General features: G+C 43.7%; 2 protein-coding genes across 2 annotated transcripts; one reads left to right on the forward strand and one right to left on the reverse strand.

The window, feature by feature from the left end:
- Positions 1–309: 309 nt before the first annotated feature.
- On the reverse strand, positions 310–5938 carry fsbp (fibrinogen silencer binding protein). The gene is made up of 4 exons (XM_030055184.1): positions 5690–5938; positions 3437–3495; positions 3102–3270; positions 310–1764 (listed from the first exon to the last, which is right to left on the reverse strand). Exons 1-4 carry the CDS (start codon positions 5892–5894, stop codon positions 1397–1399), a joined length of 801 nt encoding a protein of 266 aa, XP_029911044.1. The 5' UTR covers positions 5895–5938; the 3' UTR covers positions 310–1396.
- A 1723-nt stretch (positions 5939–7661) lies between these two features.
- wdr6 (WD repeat domain 6) lies at positions 7662–16274 on the forward strand. The gene is made up of 7 exons (XM_030055182.1): positions 7662–7726; positions 7885–8018; positions 8783–8947; positions 9432–12204; positions 13010–13087; positions 13613–13729; positions 14812–16274. The coding sequence occupies exons 2-7, from the start codon at positions 7949–7951 to the stop codon at positions 16145–16147; spliced, it is 4539 nt and encodes a 1512-aa protein (XP_029911042.1). The 5' UTR covers positions 7662–7726; positions 7885–7948; the 3' UTR covers positions 16148–16274.
- Positions 16275–18295: the final 2021 nt, after the last annotated feature.

Raw genomic sequence — 18295 nt, forward strand, 5'->3', positions numbered from 1 at the left:
ACCCTTTATTTAGTCCTATAACAAAATATATAAAAAATTTCAAAAAATATGTTATTACACGACCTTTCTGGTGTATGATATATGATATGTACTTGAAGTGCCAATGGTATGGTCCAGGGTGAACAGGGGAAGTGTTCAAAGGTATACAACAGTATTTTGGTCAAGTATTGATTAAACTGAAAATGAAAAACAGAATTGAAAATGTGTATCATATATGATACAAATGGCTTTATAGGGTTAAGTGAATCGGGTTTTTTTTCCCCCATTCCCTAAAAATGATTCAGCACTCCTTTTAAGACTCCAGTCATTTCAGAGGTTCAACTATTCAGTTTTAATAGTTTGATTTGGTCACAGAGACGTGTGTAATACAACTTCAGTGATCAGTTACTGCAAATAATAAATAAAAAAAATGGCAAGGTGAAATGCAAGATATCTGCACGATACTGCTGCACCCACTTTTAGTGGATATATTTTAAAAAAAAAGGCCCAACTGTGAAAAATCTCCCTCTTACCAAGTCATTTAGCCTTAGATTCACTGTTAAAACCTTCTGATTTTCTAAAAACAAGTGACGCAAACTGGAGCTGTTATAAATCTGTTAAAACAAGGCAAAATAAGGCAGATCAGCCCACTAGGATCAAGAAAATGACACTTGATTCAAGAAAATTCTAAAAACAAGTTGATTAGCATCGGAAACAAGTGGGATTATCTCATCCCACCGGCATATTTTATCCATTTATTTAAGAAAAAAGATTTTAATGCAGATTATGAGACTAATTTGCTTGTTAAGAGGGATTTTTGCAGTGAACCTGGTGCTGAATGCACAACAAGGCCGATGCTTAAAGCAGAAAGAAAAAGTCATATATACAGATTTATTTTTTTCTTAACTCAGGCTAACATATGTAAAAACAGTAAGTAGAAAAGTAAATATCTGTAGACAGAGAGATTGTACATTTAGGAATGTCATTAGCTTTTTCTACGTGTGCGCTGATCAGATGACACGTCGGAATGGCCTGCGCTTCGTTTTCGTGCTGCCTCCGCAATTTCATTTCATCGGCGTCGGCTTCAGTGGAGTTTCACTCTTACATGATTTAAATGCTGGTTCACGTCTTTCTACCTTGAAAGAAAAAAACACTGTTACAAATGCTTAACACGTCATGTTAAAGAAAACAAATTCACCCACTTTGTGTGTAAGAAAAAGGCAAAAAAAAAAAAAAAGAAGAAAAAATCAATAAATCTCAGTCCATTAGCTGATATGAGGCAACAAAGAATCCTTCTTCTGCTTTCAAGTACAAAAAACGATGTATAAAAATAGTAATAGTTCCATGGTATATAGACAAAAGAATATAGGAAAAAACGTAAACGAGCGATAACAAAAATAAAAGCTGCTCAGTCAGTTCATCCCATTTGTTCGGGCGACTTCTCCTCCTCGTCGCCGCTGCTCGACGAGGACGGCGCCACGTCCTCGCCCATCCTCTTCAGCTTGGCCTTGTAGTACCTCTTCTTCATGCGGAAGGCCTTCTCCTTCTGCCGCGCCGCCCTCCTCTTCTCCCTCAGCAGCTCCTGCTCCCACTCCAGCACCTTCAGCCTGTTCTCCCACTCCAGGATCTTCATCTGCTCCTGCTGCTCCAGCGCCTCGCTCCTCTGGTGCGCCTCCAGGCCCGACAGCTCCATGGCGTCGGGCCGGGCCGGCCGGTGGCCCACCTCCTCCATCCCGCAGCTGGATATGGACGGGTGGAGGCGGTGGTTGATGAGCCGGGCGGAGCCTGTGGGAGGCCGGAGGTCAAACGTCAGTGAGAGTGAACACAGAAACAGAGAACTGCTAGAACAACTGTTGACCAGGACTCCCTGGAAGAAGAGACATTGTGTCTTAATGGGACCTTCCTGGTAAAATAAAGGATAAAAAAAATATATAAATAAAAACAAGTCGATCAATCTCTTAGTCGTTTCACAGAAAATTAAGGGATTATAATTTTGATAACTGATTTTTTTTTGTTCGTTGAACGAGTAAATATAAACACTGGTTAATTGCTGCTGCACTAGGATCACGAAGATAATATAATGTGCCCTTTTTCTCAGTTTATCATATAAAATAAATGCTTTGGGGTTTATTAGCTGCCGGTCAGAATAAAGAAGCAATTTGAAGAAATCACTTTGGGCTCTGCTGGATTCCTGTGAGCATCTCTCATTATTATTTTTGACACTTTACAGACTAAAGGATCATTAACTTGTTTGAAAAAAAATAACAGATAGGTTCACTGACAATGAAAATAACCATCGATTGCAGTTCTAATGGCATAATTTCATCATTGGATACGCTGCTATATGCTGTGGGTAAAAAAATAGATAATCCCACCTGTTTCCAAGGCTCATCAACTTGTGAAGAGAATTTTCTTGAAGGCTGATCTGCCTTATTCTGGCTTATTTCAACAGATTTATACTTATTCCAAGAAAAACCCATGAAACCGGTGAAACTGCATTGGAAACAAGTGGGATTATCTCCATCACACTGGTGGATCTTTTTTTTTTTTTTTTTTTTTTTTTTTTTTTACCTTGTATAAAGAAGAAGAAGATTTTAACACTGAACGTGAATGATTTGTTGAGATGGAAGAGATTTTTTTTTGCAGGGTTGCAGCACACAGATAAGGTCTAAACTCATTTGGGGAGGACAATAAAACAAAGGACAGCTGAAAAATAGGTGTTGTGCTGCAGGTCAGGTCAGTAATGTTAAAAATAATAATGAAAGGTAAGGAGAGACTGTATCAAGCCAGATTAATGTGACATGATAAATTATTACGCCCTAAAGCCTCCAAAACTGCTGATCACCTGATGCCACTGAATGCAGATCACATGTGATGATTCGATATACCTCAATACCTCGTTTCCTCGCTAACAGGCTGATCACACAAAAAAATGATGAGATGGATCAATAATGAAATGATCAATAAACAGCACAGTGTACCATCAGCTATGCACATCAGAGAGCTGCGTCAGTGAGAAGCCCAACCTGCTCCCGGGGGTTTGCAAAAACAGAAAAATTCACCATGCAAATGTTTCCAGGCAACAAACAGCCTGCAGCGGCCCCGGCTGTGGATGAGGGTACCTGATGAGGTGATGTAGGCAGTTGGAAATGTGACTTCCTGGAATTCTGCATTGTGGGAAATGGAGTTTGTACTGGGGCTGTGGTGCAAGTCTGACCACTCACTTCCTGTCATCCTGTCCAGGGAGTCGCGCTGCAGGCAGATGGCCACTTGCTCTTTGCTGTCCTCGTTCTGACGGGGGGAGAGGAGAGGAAACCGTGCTGTGACGTTTTTATACCGACTCTGACATGCTTGTTAAGGAAAAGACGGCCAAAAATGTCTTCTTGCTGCTTTTTTGCTTCTGTTATTATGAAATTACTCTGACTTCAAATGCAAATTAATATTTAAAAATCTTTACCCGATTTAAACTGCTGTCTCCATTCACCTGATCAGCGACATTTATCATCATGACATTACCTGGTAATGAGAAAAGAGAGAGAGAGAGAGAGAGAGAGAGAGAGAGAGAGAGAGAGAGAGAGAGAGAGAGAGAGAGAGAGCGGGAGGGAAGAGACAGAGTGAATGTAAATGACTTAGAAAAATGAGCAGTGAGTGCCACCTTGTGGTTGAAGCAGGTACAACACCTCCTTAACCAACATTACACACACCCAGCCACTCACACTCCCACTCCTACAGCATTGATCCCATGCCGTTTGATTGAGTTTTATCCGAAGTCCTTTACAGCACCTCGGTCGTGTGTATGTATAATGTAGGTTGGTTCCAGTGGACGTTAAAGCCTGGCTGTGTTGGCAACGTGCTCAGGACCAATAAAAAGGCTCTCCAGCTCATCATAAATGAGGCATTACAATGGCATTTGAGTTATTTTAGGCGTACAGGAAAGCAGAATAGGAGTACAAGGCATTAGGGGTGTGACGGCTCATGGTTGGGTTTGTATTGCATTTTTTATGTCGCGATTACGGTTTGTTTTGTACATCAGGGAGAAAAAAAAAACACTACTATTCCCATTGTTCTCCATATTTTTGTCTAATTTGCAAGAATTAGAGATTTGGGATAACAATATGAAATCAGAAAATATTCCTTCAAAGGCAAAAGTCTACTTAGACTATTTAAAACAAACAAAAATAATTTAGGTATACGCATTCATTGATCAGCTCAGTGTGTGGTTACATGGCTCTCATACAGTAGGTGTGTGTGTAGCACTGCACTTTGTAGGGTGTATTGTGTATTGATCGGTTCGCTTTTGCACTGTATTGATTTTTTTTTTCCAGTTCAGTTTTACACCCCTACAAGGCATGCATGTTCCTTTAATTTAAAAAAAAAAAAAAAGCTTATTTGGGTGTAGATTCCTTATTTAAACAATGACCGAGTCCACAAATTCAGCCTCAAATGTATTTGCAACAGGGTTTCAGGTTGTGTCTTGTGATTGCTACAATCTGGGGAATTTAGTAAACTTATAAAATATTAATCTCAGGGATTATTCAATGAGTTTACAAGCCCTGCTTCCCAAGTACGGTGCAGCTGATCTGCTTCCAAAACGCCCTTGCAGCGAGTGTCCACACTGCTGAAGTGTCCTTGAGCAAGATGAAAAATAATCTCCAAAGTCGCTGCGCCGTGGCTGACCTTGACCTCTGACCCCGCTGTGAAGAGAAACTCAAACGTCCTCCCACGGGAAGCTGAAGTATCACAATACAGTTACGAAATTCCTCAAAGCCCGCTGGGATTTCGCCTCATAAAACAAAATAACATCAATACACCACGTGATGCAGACTTTTCCAGAAAACAGAGGAGCGAGAAAGCATTGCTCAGAATGACTGCCAGGGTAACAGCGTTTGGACTCTGCCAGCATCTCAGTGTGCTGAAGTTCAGCTGGTTAACATGGAGGAATTTAAAGCTGATGTATCAGGACTGTTTCCCAGCAGCACATCCACAAATTTATTCATTTATTAAAGCGGTGACACCACAGGATTTTCCACTGTGTGGTAAATGCATAAAATGAAAAATCACTAGTCTTCTCCTTTTTTAAAAATAAATTATTAATCACATTGAGTGTAATAGTTTTTCATCCCCATGATGCACGTCTCAACTCTTGAGGCTGGGTGGAGACTTGAACTCAGGTCCAGCAGCTGGAAAAACACTTTCCCTTCCCCAGTGCTCCACCCTGCGCTCCCTCACCTACTGTCTGGAAATGTTGTCTGGGCATGATGGCCTCTGAGCCCAATGCTCAGTTAATAATAATAATAATAATGATAATAAAAAATTCAAATAAATCCCAACTTGAAGCTCTGATCCACAAGCTGCATCTATATAAATAAATCTCTTTGTGTATGCAGACAAAGCATGGATTGGGAAGAATGAGAAGCATGACTATGGAGGTGGGGCACACACACACACACGCACGCACGCACGCAGGCACGCACGCACATACACACTTAAAGGCAATTGACTCCTGATTGACTATTGATCTCTTGCCCCCAGGTAAACAAACACCACAACCAACAACAACAACAACAACAACACGTCCAGCAGCACAGCATTATCAGACCACCAGAGCAGATTAATAAACATCACATGCATGCACAGATTATCACAAATCCCGTCCTGTCGGTGCTGTTTGCGGTCTTTTCTCGGTCCGGGGCTGGGGCTAATACGCTACCTTCCGCTAGCTTGCGGACCGCCGCTTTATGCCCCGCTCCCCCTGCGTGGCTGGTCAGCGCCGCCTCGCCCATCGTCTGAAGTTTGATGGATTTGCAGCAGGCTCTGCAGCGGGCCACATGGATGTCCTGGAAGTCCTTCACCAGCCACTCCTTGTAGATCTCCTTGGAGAGCCAGGCGTCCTGGAATTTACATTTGCCAGGCATGGCGGAGAAGTTAGCCGGCCGCTGCCGCAGCTCAGCCTCCAGGACTGCCTTACCTTTCCACAGCGCCGCGACGCCTTCACGGCCCGGCTCGGAGCGCGCACTGCCTCACTCATAAACGCGTTATTACGTTTTATTGCGCTATTAATTGGGCATAAGACAGTTTTTCCTCTGGTTGCTTAGACTCTGTCTTGCAAACTAGAGGTTACTTTTGCACAGCTGTACACACTAACCACAAGACCTTGCAATACACCAGCTAAAACAATAAACATCTCTTGCAAAATTCTGTAAACTATTTTTAAAAACACACCATCATTTGAATAAGCACATGGAACACCAACTACATGGTAGAGATGAAAAACACTTTTTGTTTTTCTTTATGCAGGGCAGCAGGTTGCATTTAAAGTCATATATGTTGTCATACACACACACACACACACACACACACACACACACACACACAAACACAGGTATCCAAATGTGCAAAGTATGAGTATGAATTCTTAACACAATCTAGGGGATTTTTTTTTTTTTTTTTTTTTTTTTTTTTTTTTTGCCAAAATGTTTTTCTGTAACTCTCCTCAAACAACAAAATCACAGTTGAAGAAAACAAAAACACTCGTGCTATAACAAAAAAAAAAAAAAAAAAAAAAAAAAAAAGACCCCCAAAATGTGCAAACTCTCACCCTCTTATTGAGTCTGGCCTCATCTTGACTTCATCTTACTTCTTCACCTCCTCCTCCTCCTCCTCCTCCTCCTTACTCCTCTTCCTCTCACAGGGAAACAGATGTTTCCCTGTGGCTCAAGCTCTGGTTTATAAGTGAACTCATTGTTGATCTAAAAGTCTTTTCACATGTTTAATTCATTATTATTCTTATTCATTTCCTCTGCTTTCTTATTTCTGGTCTTAAAACTAGTTTTATTGTGCTTTCTTTATTTTATTTTATTTTATTTTATTTTTTATTCTTGGCTTTTATGTATTACTCCTTTACTATTGTACATTTGTCTTGTTAATCCTTCTGCTATGTGCCCAAAGTGCCTCACCCTGCAAGATTAAAAGACAACAGAAATAAAATAAAATAAAAATAAAAACAGGAGACAACAATAAAAAGTATGCTCGACTAAAAATGACAACAATGAAAAATATAAAATGTTAAAAACAAATAAATAAAAGTCAATAAAATGAAATGAACGACAGGATAAAGCATGAATATGAAAACCAAGATTCAACTGAAAAACTAAGGCTATAACATTACTCCAAAATAAAAGCCACATTGAAAAGACAGGTCTTTAGTTTCCTTTTGAGAATACCAAGCGAGCTGACATCCAGAGGCGGTGTGTCCCCCAGTTTTAAAAAATAAAAAAACAACTTATTTTATTAACCTCTGTTTTTCAGAGCTGTATTTTATTGTTGTTTATATTATACTGAAGCTGAAATATGTAGTTGTGTAGTAAATATATAATAATTAGATTATATTTTACATCATAAACAGTGAATGGAGATAGAAAAACACGCTAATAGTCATTTATACCGATATAGATATAGATATCTTTTCCACAAATGCTTCATTTCAGGTACCAGTGAAAATCTCCCAGTGCTCCCAGTCACTTTTTTCAGGGTCGCTCATATGAGGACAACGCAAAAATCCAGAAAACACTTGAAGGCAACACCACTCTCGGCCTGGTTTGTGACGTGTGACGTTTATGCAATATAAATACGGCTGACCTTTTTACAACCAATCAGCGTCCGTCTTGCTTCAGGTTTCCCTCAGCGCTGCGTCTTCTGATTGGCTCACAGCGCGACCCGGAAGAGCGGTAGAAACACATGGGTAAAGGTAGAGACTGACGGTGAAATGAAGTTGTTTTGCTCATGATCGAAAGCACGCCGCTGTGTTTTTATAAACGTTTTAGAGTTACTTTATCGGCGCCTTGAAGCCACTGACCAGCCATTTCTGTGTGTGTATCTGTGTGTGTGTGTGTGTTTTGTTTGTAGCAACATGGAAGATGTATGTTCAGTATGAGATGTTAATGTGAAAAAAAAAAAAAAAAAAAAAAAAATGGAGACAGCTGCTCTGGTTGCACCTGTCACTGCTCTGGAGTTCCTCAGGGATGAATATCTCCTGACAGGTGAGTAAAACCACGTGATGTGAGCGTGCTGCAGCGGCATGCATGCACGAGGCTGTGTGTGTGATCATTCACTCTGTTCATCTCTGCTTTGGACTGTTAAAAATGTTTCTGCACATGTGGACTGCACTGAATCGGGTTTATGAAGCGACATGAGGCTTTGCACCTTTTTGCAGACCTTAATTGTTTACAGTCAGCTCAATCACCAACACGGGCTGAATGATATATCGATATCAAACCATTATCTAAGTATGAACATGCATGATGTTAATATCTCAAAAGGCACCGATATGGATGATTTTAAATTTAGGGTTAGGGTCAACCTAAGACAGTGATTGGTCTGTTCTGATCAAAAAAATATTTTGTGACGTAACTGCGTTTTCTACATCCAGTTGGTATTATTATCCTGTTTTTTGAGGAATGTTCAATTTTCACTGTTGCTACTCTTCAAAATATTGTTGTGTTGAAGCAGAGGCTGCAACAAAATGTTTGATTTTCATTTTTAAAATTTATCTTAATGCAGCCTAAGATAGTGATTGGTTTGTTCAGATCAATAAAATGCGTCCATTTCGGGTTATTATGCTGTTTTTTGAAGAATGCTTCATTTTCACTTTTGCTGCATATCAAAATTATTATATCACTATCAAGATATTTGGCATAAATATTGAAGTATGAGTATTTTTCCATATCGTGCAGCCCTACTTCACACACACACTTTCTCTCTCTCCTGACACCACTTACTCTGTTACTCTTTCACGTCACAACAGGTGAGGGTCCTGTCCTGACCGTGTACCGTCTTCAGCCTCGGCCTGAAGCCACCGCCTCACTGAGCGTGCTCCATCACTACCGCATCCACGGGATCCGACCCAGACCGCCAGCAGGTGACCCACGATGCAGCTCTGCCGCAGAAACCGACGGGGTGAAGAAAGATGGTGAGCAGATGTGGCTTTCATCTTTCTCTCTCTCTCTTTTTTTTTTTTTTTTAGCTTCCTTTCCTCTATTTGTTGTATTCTTTCACTCATCCGCCAAGGTGAAGTTATGTTTTTGTTCCTGTATGTTTTCCCACCGGATATATGAAAAATTTAGGAACTCATTCATATGAAATTTGTTTAATGGACAGGTTTTGAGTGCACATTTCGGCGGATCCAGATGTTTAGTCTTAACTATAAAACTACAGATATACAGGCTGAAACTGGAGAGACAGAGACTTGGTTTCAATTCTTAAGGTTTAAGAAATTCTACTTATAAGTGAGTAGAATGACGTTTTTGAGTGTAACAGCAAATTGGATAATAGTTAATCATTGGCAGTTTGTGCTATATGTGTGTATGCATTTCCTCCTAAAAGTTTATGATTGTGTTCACAGAGATTTTTTTTTTTTTTTTTTTGCACAACCTCTTTTTGTCCAAATCTCCCAGGATGGAGCTCCACCACAGAGTCCAACCAGTATGACCTGGTGGTGTTTGGAGGCAAGGCTGTGAGGCTGGTGAGGCTTTCTGTCGAGCTTCACCGTGGGGACCATCTGCATCTGGAGGCCCAGGGTCCCCTCATGGAGCTGCAGGACTGGGCCCTGGACGTCCGCTGGCTCTCCGGAGGAAGACGCCAACTCCTTTGTGTGGCTCTGGCCCACAATAGCGCTCTTCTCCTGGATGTGCATGAAGGAATAGCCCTTGTTCAGTGCTCCTGTGAGGAGGGGTGTCTGCTCTACTCTGCCCTGCTTCTGATAGATGAATCCTGGGTAGACTCTGTCTTAGTAGGAGGAACTGTCTTCAACCAGCTCATCATCTGGAGACCTGGAGGTAGAGAAGGAGAAGGGAGCATCGCTGAACATAAAGCCCCAGTTGAGAGGCGTTTGCTGGGCCACAGCGGCGTCATCTTTAGCATTTCCTACCTCGAGGAGAAGGGATTGTTGGCTTCAGCCTCGGATGACCGCAGCGTGAGGGTGTGGGGCGTTGGTGTTTTAGGGGGACCCGGTGGGAAATGTGGGGACTTGAACCCTGCTTGCTTAAAGGTGCTGTATGGGCACCAGGCAAGGGTATTCTCAGTGCATCTCTCTCCAGGGAAAGTGTTCAGTGCAGGGGAAGACGGGGCCTGCTTAGTCTGGGACTGGGCTGGAGGTGGGAAGGTGACTCGGACATTGAAGGGGCATCGAGCCGGAGGGGTGCGCGCTCTCGCTGTCAGCGAGGGAACGTCGGATGAAGGGAAGCAAGAAAGATGGGTGGCTACAGGGGGTGCAGATGGAGGCGTGAGGCTGTGGAGGGTGGAGGCAGCCGAAGAAAAAGAAGAGCAGATGGGTGATGCAGTGACAGAGACGCTCACTGATCTGCAATTTTCTGGTCAAGGCATGCCTAAGGTGGTGTGTGTACTAGGGGAAGAGGATGAAAATGAAAGCTGGGCTCAGAGTAAGTTTGTGGTCTGCACTGACCAAGGAATGGTTTACCAATTCTGCAATGGACAGTGGGAGCTTATATGGCAGGGGACTCCAGACTTTCAGTCCTATTGTGTGATGGAAATGGTAGCCATCAGGGTAAAGTCCTTGGCAGCCAAGGTTAATTTGTGTGCTGTGGGTAATCTCAGGGGTGAAATACAGGTCTTCCCTATTTCTCAGCCCCAGTCTGGGATTCTTCTCAGGGCGGGATCAGGAAAAATCCACAGTCTTATTTGGATAGAGGGACAAGAGGGTGCAAGGCAAGTGGGGTATTTGCTAGCATCGGGAGCTGAAGGACTTGTCCATCGCTGGTGTGTCGAAGTGACATTAAATGAAGACTTGTGCTTGGTTCTCTGTGTGGAGCCTCTTCCTCTCTTCCAGTTACCCCCTTGTGCAAAGCGCTGGTTGACTGCAGCAGTTCGCCTTCGCCACAGATCACAGGGTGGGCTTTGGGTGTGTGGGGACAGGAGAGGGTCCCTGCTGCTGTTTCAGGAAAGAAGTAAAAGGGAAGAAAATAAAGAGATAGATGAAGGTGAACAAAGAGAAAGAGGAATGATAGAGGACCTGCCTCTGCAACCGTTGAGCTGCCTGTTCGGGGTGCATGGAAAACAGGGCGTCACGTCGGTGTGTGAATACCAGGGGCTTCTCTACAGCGCTGGCAGGGACGGCTGTGTGAGGGTTTTCAAAGTGAACCCAACACCACTGAAAACATATGGAGAAAACAGAGGAAAGGTTTTAGAAGGGCTTCAACTGGAGGTTCTGAGAGTCCAAAGGGCCTGTAAGGGCATGGAGTGGCTTGAGAGGGTTTTGATCTTAGAAGCTGAACTTCCAGAGCACAAGGAGGAAGAGGAGGATGGCGAGGGGTGTGAGAACCACTATGAGGCAAATCACAGAATTCAGGAAAAGCTGGAGGGAACAGACGATGAAAAAGCTAAGGAATGTCTGAGAGAAAATGAGGGAAGCGAGGCCCGGTTTGCCATCGCTGGGTTCCACGCCGTCCACTTCGTAGTTTGGGACCCGGTGAGGCAGGAGAAGCTGCTGGCGGTGCCCTGCGGTGGTGGGCATCGCTCCTGGAGCCTCTGGCCATCCCACAAACCTCTTTGGCCAGGATACGGAGCGCTGGTCTTCATCAAGCAGGGAACCGTCCTGACTTCGCAACCCCCCAGAGAGGGTCTGACTGGGGCTGGGAAGGCAGGGAAGACTGGGGGATTGGGGTTGAGGGAAGGGGTTCATGGGAGAGGGATCGGGTGTGTGTGCAGGCTGGGGAGGTTAGGGGGAATTAGGAATGGGATCAAAACAAAGAGTGCTGGAAACAGGAGTGGAAATGAGGCCAAAGTTCAGATAGAAGAAGTAAAGGAGACGGAAGGAGAGGAAGGACATTGGGAGGTAGTGGTGACGGGAGGGGACGACACTAGTTTGACTGTCCTGGCTGTGCAGCCGAACTCCGGCGCCGTAAGAGTTCTCTCCGTCATCACCGACCACATCTCAAGTGTTAGGACGCTGGCGGCAGTAATGCGTTCAGAGGGATCGAGCAGTGCCGTGAGAATAGAAAAACACGGTCAACATGCACAGTCCCTCTCTGCCCTGCTTGTTTCAGCCGGCGGGCGTGCTCAGATGCAGTGCTACCGGTTGTTGATTGGCTGGGACGGGCAGAGGGGGGTTCCTTCCTGCCAGGTGATCCAGGTGGCCGGCCACCGATTGGACGAGCACTGGGAGAGGAAGCGGAACCGACACAAGATGGTAAAGATGGACCCAGAAACAAGGCAGGTTTTGTTTAAATCTTATACAGCAGATGCATGTCATATGACAGGAATACTGACACTGTATGAAGGTCACTTTTTAAGATCATCAAGTTGAGTGATATCTCTCCTTCAGAACTGAAGGCTCCTCTCTGCATCTCTTGGTTACCCTAATTTTGTTCATGTGAAGCAGTCACATTAATAGCAGTCACAAATTCAAATGATGCTGCATATGATTAGCAGAAGTTAAACATATGCCACATTTGTGACGTACTAATTCTAGCCGGCTGCAGTATGTCTGAATCTCAGATTTTAAGGGCGTACACACACAACTTCACCTTCAGTTTCAGATTGTGAAAACACCTCTCCAGTGACAAACTTTGCATAGATACAAGCCGGTGTAGTCAAGGTCGGATATTTTAGAGGACATAAACACAAGAAAAACACATTTTTGAGTGAAGGCGGTCCTTAAAATAATTAATTCTCCCTTACAAAAATGTTCACCATTGTGTACTCCATTTATATACTCCTTCATTTAATACATCCATAATCAGTAGTAGGATTGTTCCTGCACTCTTACCTACTGTACCAGGAGGGATTTTAGATGGTTTTAAATTCAGACAATATGAACTCTACATTGACATTTAATTTAAACAGTTGATATTCATATAAGCTGTTTTTAATTGTCTTATGCACCATGTATCAGAAGATGTTTTATAGAAAAAAGTATTCAAAAATAAGATTTTCCAATAGAAACTGAATTGACCCCAACCTCATCCTGTATATATTTGCCACCCGTCTTACCGCTCACCTGTCTGTGTGTTTTCAGGTACATGTCCATAGCGGTGGTGGATCAGGAGGCAGACTGTGTTCTCCTGGCTCTGGCCTGCAGTGACGGAGCTGTCAGGTCTGTTTCTCATTCAGCAAAATAAAAGGTTTTATGTATGTCTGAAATCTGTATTTTCTGTGGCAAAGAAAATGTTTCAGTAGAAAAAAGAAAAATGTCCTCCAGGTGCTTTTAAAGCTGTCAAATGTGCGCTTTCTTCCCTAAACTGGTGACGGCGATGCGTTCAAAGGATTGAGACAGGAGGTGGAAATGTGCCGTTAAAAACCTCTTTCATGTTTGCTTCATTTAACTTTCCAGGCAGTTACATGTCGTCAAAAGTAGACACAGCACTTTCAGGGTGCGTTATGTTTTTGTAAGAATTCATTCCACATCTGTTAGCTCAAGTTAATATAACATTTACAAGCGATATGCTGTCATTTCGTTCCTTTGAGATGCTGTAGCTTGAGTCTTAAATGAGGCATCATTTATGTAGGTCATTTATCACATTTTTGTCTCCCTTTTCTCTCTTTTTGTAATTTTTTCTTCTCTCTCTCTCCCTCTCTCTCTCTCTCTCTGCCTCCCCACACCTCTGGCTTTGTTTTACAGATTGTTCTCAGTCCGAGAAGAAAAGGGTCAAATTGATCTGTTGTGGGAGAGTTTTTATCACCAGCGCTGTGTGCTCAGCGTCGCCACCTGCAGCCTGGAGGACGGAAAAGGCAACAGGTGAGCCAGCCAGAAGGTTGTTAAGGGTTTTTCAGCCGAGGACTTTTTTGTCTTGCATGTGGTGATCATCAGAACCCTCTCATATTGTTTTTATGTGGTGACTGACTCGGCTGTAGTATGAAATTTTATTTATGCATGATTGCTCAACTCTCATGACAGCAATGATGTATTTTAGGCTGCAAAAAGTACCACAGGGCTTTTTTTTTTTTTTCGTGGCTTTCACATATCTGTATAATTCTGTAATATGTTGGACACTGTGATTGGATAGTTTGCTGTCATGGTAATGCTCGCTACTTCTTCCTTGCTTGTAAACATAGAACTTAAATTGGAGTAGAACTGACTTTCCCATTCAAATCAACAGCAGGATAGTGAGAGCGGCCGCCTTTTTTATGTGAATCGTTGCCATTTCAAAGAATTGTGGCCGTCGTACTGAGCTACCTTCCAAATTCCAGTTGGAGGAAAGTTTTAACATTTATTCACTACTTTCAGCAAGAGTGTAACACACTTTACTGGCCTGTATGTGCGCGGTCACTGTAGAAACCAACCACAAACAGGATTTTATTCTGAAGTAGCCAAATATATGTAAGCCGTCGGAAACCTTTACAAATCTCGACCCAGAAACTCGGTGAGCATCGATGTCTCCCAGCTGGTGCTGGTGCTGAGGTGGCGTTCATGTGCTCATAAACTCTTAACCACGGTAAATTTGAGGTTTCTCATGAGCACTTGAAGGCTCTGGGCTCTGGCGTGTTTGCAGAGCATGTAAACCGACCCGCCCGCGTCTCGTAACCATGGCAATGACAGAATCCAGCGTGTACACGGATGTAAGTGTGGGAAAAGGTGTGGCATGGCATCTTTTATTGAGAGGACGGCTGTGGAGAGGTTTGAGTGACCAAGCATAAATTAATCCTGTCTTAGCAATACTAATATTTGAATCTAATATTTGTGCTGCAAATACTCTAAAATCCAGTTCATGGTAGTTCATTCTGTCAGAGAAAATGGGAGAAAAGTCGTCTTTCATGGATGTAAACGTTCTTTTCAACTTGTCTCTCTGTCCCTCCTCCTCTCCCTCTTCCTCTTCTCAGCTATAAGCTCCTGTTCAGTGCTGCTACCGATGGGAAAATTGCAGTGTTTGATGTGAGCGCAGCCTCTTCCCTGTCGAACGGTAGCTCGTCTGACGCTCCGACTCCGCCAATCCCCTGCCTCAGCATTCCCGCCCACCAGAGCGGCGTCAACTCGTTGGCTGTATGGGCAGAGAAAACGGGGCGACGGGAGGGCGGTTGCCTGGTAACTGCCGCCAGCGGAGGGGATGATGGACAGCTGACAGTGTCTGTGGTCAGGGTGCAGTTCCCAGAGGGGGAGGTGGAGGGCAGCAGAGGGTTTTCTCAGTCCAGGGAAAAGATCTCTGAGCAACAAGCTGGGCCCCAGATTTCTGCAGAGCTCCCACTTCACATGCCAACTGAATTTGACTGCCAGATGGCGCCAAGCCAAGCTCGGTTCCAGCACCGAAACCAAACTGCGGCGTCTCTACTTGAACCTCCAAACCAGCCTCAACCCCACATTCAGCCTCAGTCTTATTCCCAGCCCTGCCTCCCGTCTGTTTTTTCCCACCAACAAACTCAACCTCATTCCCAGCTGCCTCCTCTTCATCTCCGTCTCCACTCCCAGTCCCGTGTCCCGCTGGCCCACGCTGCCCCCCTCACTGCCCTGAAGCTCCTGTCACCAGGCCTCGTCGCCTCCGCCTCCCCTGACCAGAGGGTCTGCCTCTGGAGGGTCTGCAGTACTGGGATCAGCCACAACGGGGCGCTGTACTCCCACGTTGCAGATGCTGCAGGACTCGCTGTGTGGCAAGAGGGGAGAGGTGAGGGTGAGACAGGAGGGCGAGATGGCATAAGGGGAGATGGTCAGTGGAAGGTCAGGTTTGGAGTTGAGAGCGAGACGGGATCAGAGGCAGGACGGAAGGTGACGGAGAAGTCAGAGGGTGAGACAGATGGGACGTGTCGGAGGCCTGAGGGCAAGACGGAAGCGAAGAAACAGGGCGAAACAGCTGCTGAGGCCGAGGGTGAGAAACAGTGTGAAACAGCGAGTGAGACAGGTGATGCAGTTTGCAAGAGCGGGGATGGAAAAGTAAGAATGACAGGTGTTAAGTCCAGAAATCAAACAGGGAATGATGAGGCAGTCGTTGAGGTGGAGAGTGCCGGAAGCAGTGAGACAGGTTCCCGCGAGGCTTCCTGTGACACCAAGGCGGGAGAGACAGACAGGACGGGATGGGTGCTGGTCTGCGGCCAAGGCTTACAGCTCCTGCGAGTCCGAAACACAGAGATGGACGGAAAGATGTGGACGGAGGAGATGAGAAAAGGAGAAAAGACAAAACAGCGTGTGAAAGTAACTTTCCAAGAAAACCAACAATCATTTCCATAATGGACACAAGCGTGTGAAATAATTTATGTTGTATATGTAAAGTACTGTAATGCATCTGTATACAGAAGACGTATAAATCGATATGACATGGATTTTACTTTGGCAACAGTTTTTTTTTTAAATAAACATCTTTCTTTGCCTTGTCTTCAGCTCTAGTAATACGTTACAGTCATACACAGCTTATTCATCGCTTCATTGCCTGGGTGAGGATGTGCTTAATGGGAAGCAAAAGTATATTAGCTCCATTTCCAAAGCAAGGTTAAGTGAAACACTTTGAAGCAGCACAAACACAAACTGCACCTGGGTCAAGTAAACAGCAAATTATTTTACTCTTCGTAAAGCACTAGATGGTTTTACTGTCAAGTCATATGAGAGATGATAGCCTAACAGCCTAATAGTTTAATAGTAATTTCTGATGGCAGCCACACACACAAAAAAAAAAAAGCAGTTCCAAGGTGCTCTTTGGGTAAAAACCGTGGTAACACTTTATTTGAAGTTGTGTTGCAAAGACTGATGGAACACAGTATGACCTTAATGGATGCTGACAGCTGCAATTATGTCAACTTTGCAGGGACAGTGACACTAAAATATGTTCATGACATCTGTCACGTCACGGTTATGACAGCGTCACGTCAGTCTTTTGAACGCAACTTCAAATAAAGTGTTACCAGACTTGAAAGTTTCATTATGGTTGCAAGTTCAGGAGAAAATTATTTAAAAAAATAATAATAATTGGGCCATTTTGTGGTCTTTGCCAGTGTGTTGTTCACCAAAAACACATCAAAGTTTATTATTATTATGTAATTATTATTATTTTTTTTTTTTTATGTCTTGCAGAATACCTTTGGATTCCTTTATTTTCAGCAAATATACCAACCAAAAAACATCTTTGAGAGCCGAGAAAAGCTGCTTAGCTGCAAAAAGTAGAAAAAAAACCCCACTCACTTTGTGACACCAGGCCAGGAAAGCAGCATGCTGACACCACCACAAAAAAAAAAAAAAAAAAAAAAAAAAAAAAAAAGCTGCAAGCAGACAACATGCAACAGCGTATATGATATTAGGGGGGAAAAAAAAAAAAAAGCAATTCAGTACTTAAGTGCAAAGTGGAAATCTCTGCATGAGCTTTGTTGTGTTGAGAGAATTAGGAGCTGTAGGTGGGAGAAGCCTTGACTAATCCTGTTAGTCCTGCCCTGCGGCAATCTGAGCAACAGAGGGAAGCCACACTCTTTCATTATGCTTAATTCCTCATAATGAATTATGATATGTGCGTGAAGTTATCACATTTACTAATCCTCCTCTCCGCCAGTGTGTGTGTGTGTGTGTGTGTGTGTGTGTGTGTGTGTGCTCGGCCTTATTAAAGTGATTTGGAATATGTGGGTGAGTTGTAATGTTATAATCCTCATTTGTTCTGGCGGTGTTTCATTTACGTTTACGTGCAGGGCTGTGAATCATTTTCCTCCCTTGTTTTACACTCAAAGGTGTCAGAGGTGTGTGTGTGTGTGTGTGTGTGTGTGCGTGTGTGTGTGTGTGTTTGGTCACAGGTGGGGGTTTGGATGACTGTGCCTACTCCATAATGCTGTTGAGAACATACATACTTGTGCATATCTGCATGAGTGTGTGTGTGTGTGTGTGTGTGTGTGTGTGTGTGTATGTTCTGAAATGCTAATATAGTGCAGATGAAGTAGAGATCTTAAAGAGAATGTGTTATGATATGAAATGCTAATGTGGCTTAAGTGGCAGGTTGATAGGGGGCTGTGTGCACACTTATTTGCATATTTGGGGGGTGTGTGTGTGTGTCTGCCTTGAATGCAAATGTAGCTGTGTCAGATGAAGTGTTAGATGGTTAGCAGCATGTGTGCGCACCTGCGCCGCCGCGTGTGTGTGTGTGTGTGTGTGAGATGTATGACATGTTAAATGTCAGATTCATGAGCGTGTGTGTGTGTGTCAGTTCACATGCACCTGGAATATAAATGTGGCCATGTCAGATGAAGTGTAAGACTGCAGGCAACATGTGTGCCCATGTATGTGTATGTGTAGGTGTGTGTGCGTGTGTGTGTGTGTGTGTGGTTGTATAATATACCGATATTACTGAAGATGATGGGGTAGATTAAATTGTGTGTATACAGGCCTCCATGTGGGTGTGTTTTC

Source organism: Myripristis murdjan, chromosome 7 (genome assembly GCF_902150065.1).
Source record: "Myripristis murdjan chromosome 7, fMyrMur1.1, whole genome shotgun sequence".
NCBI classification, from domain to species: domain Eukaryota; kingdom Metazoa; phylum Chordata; class Actinopteri; order Holocentriformes; family Holocentridae; genus Myripristis; species Myripristis murdjan.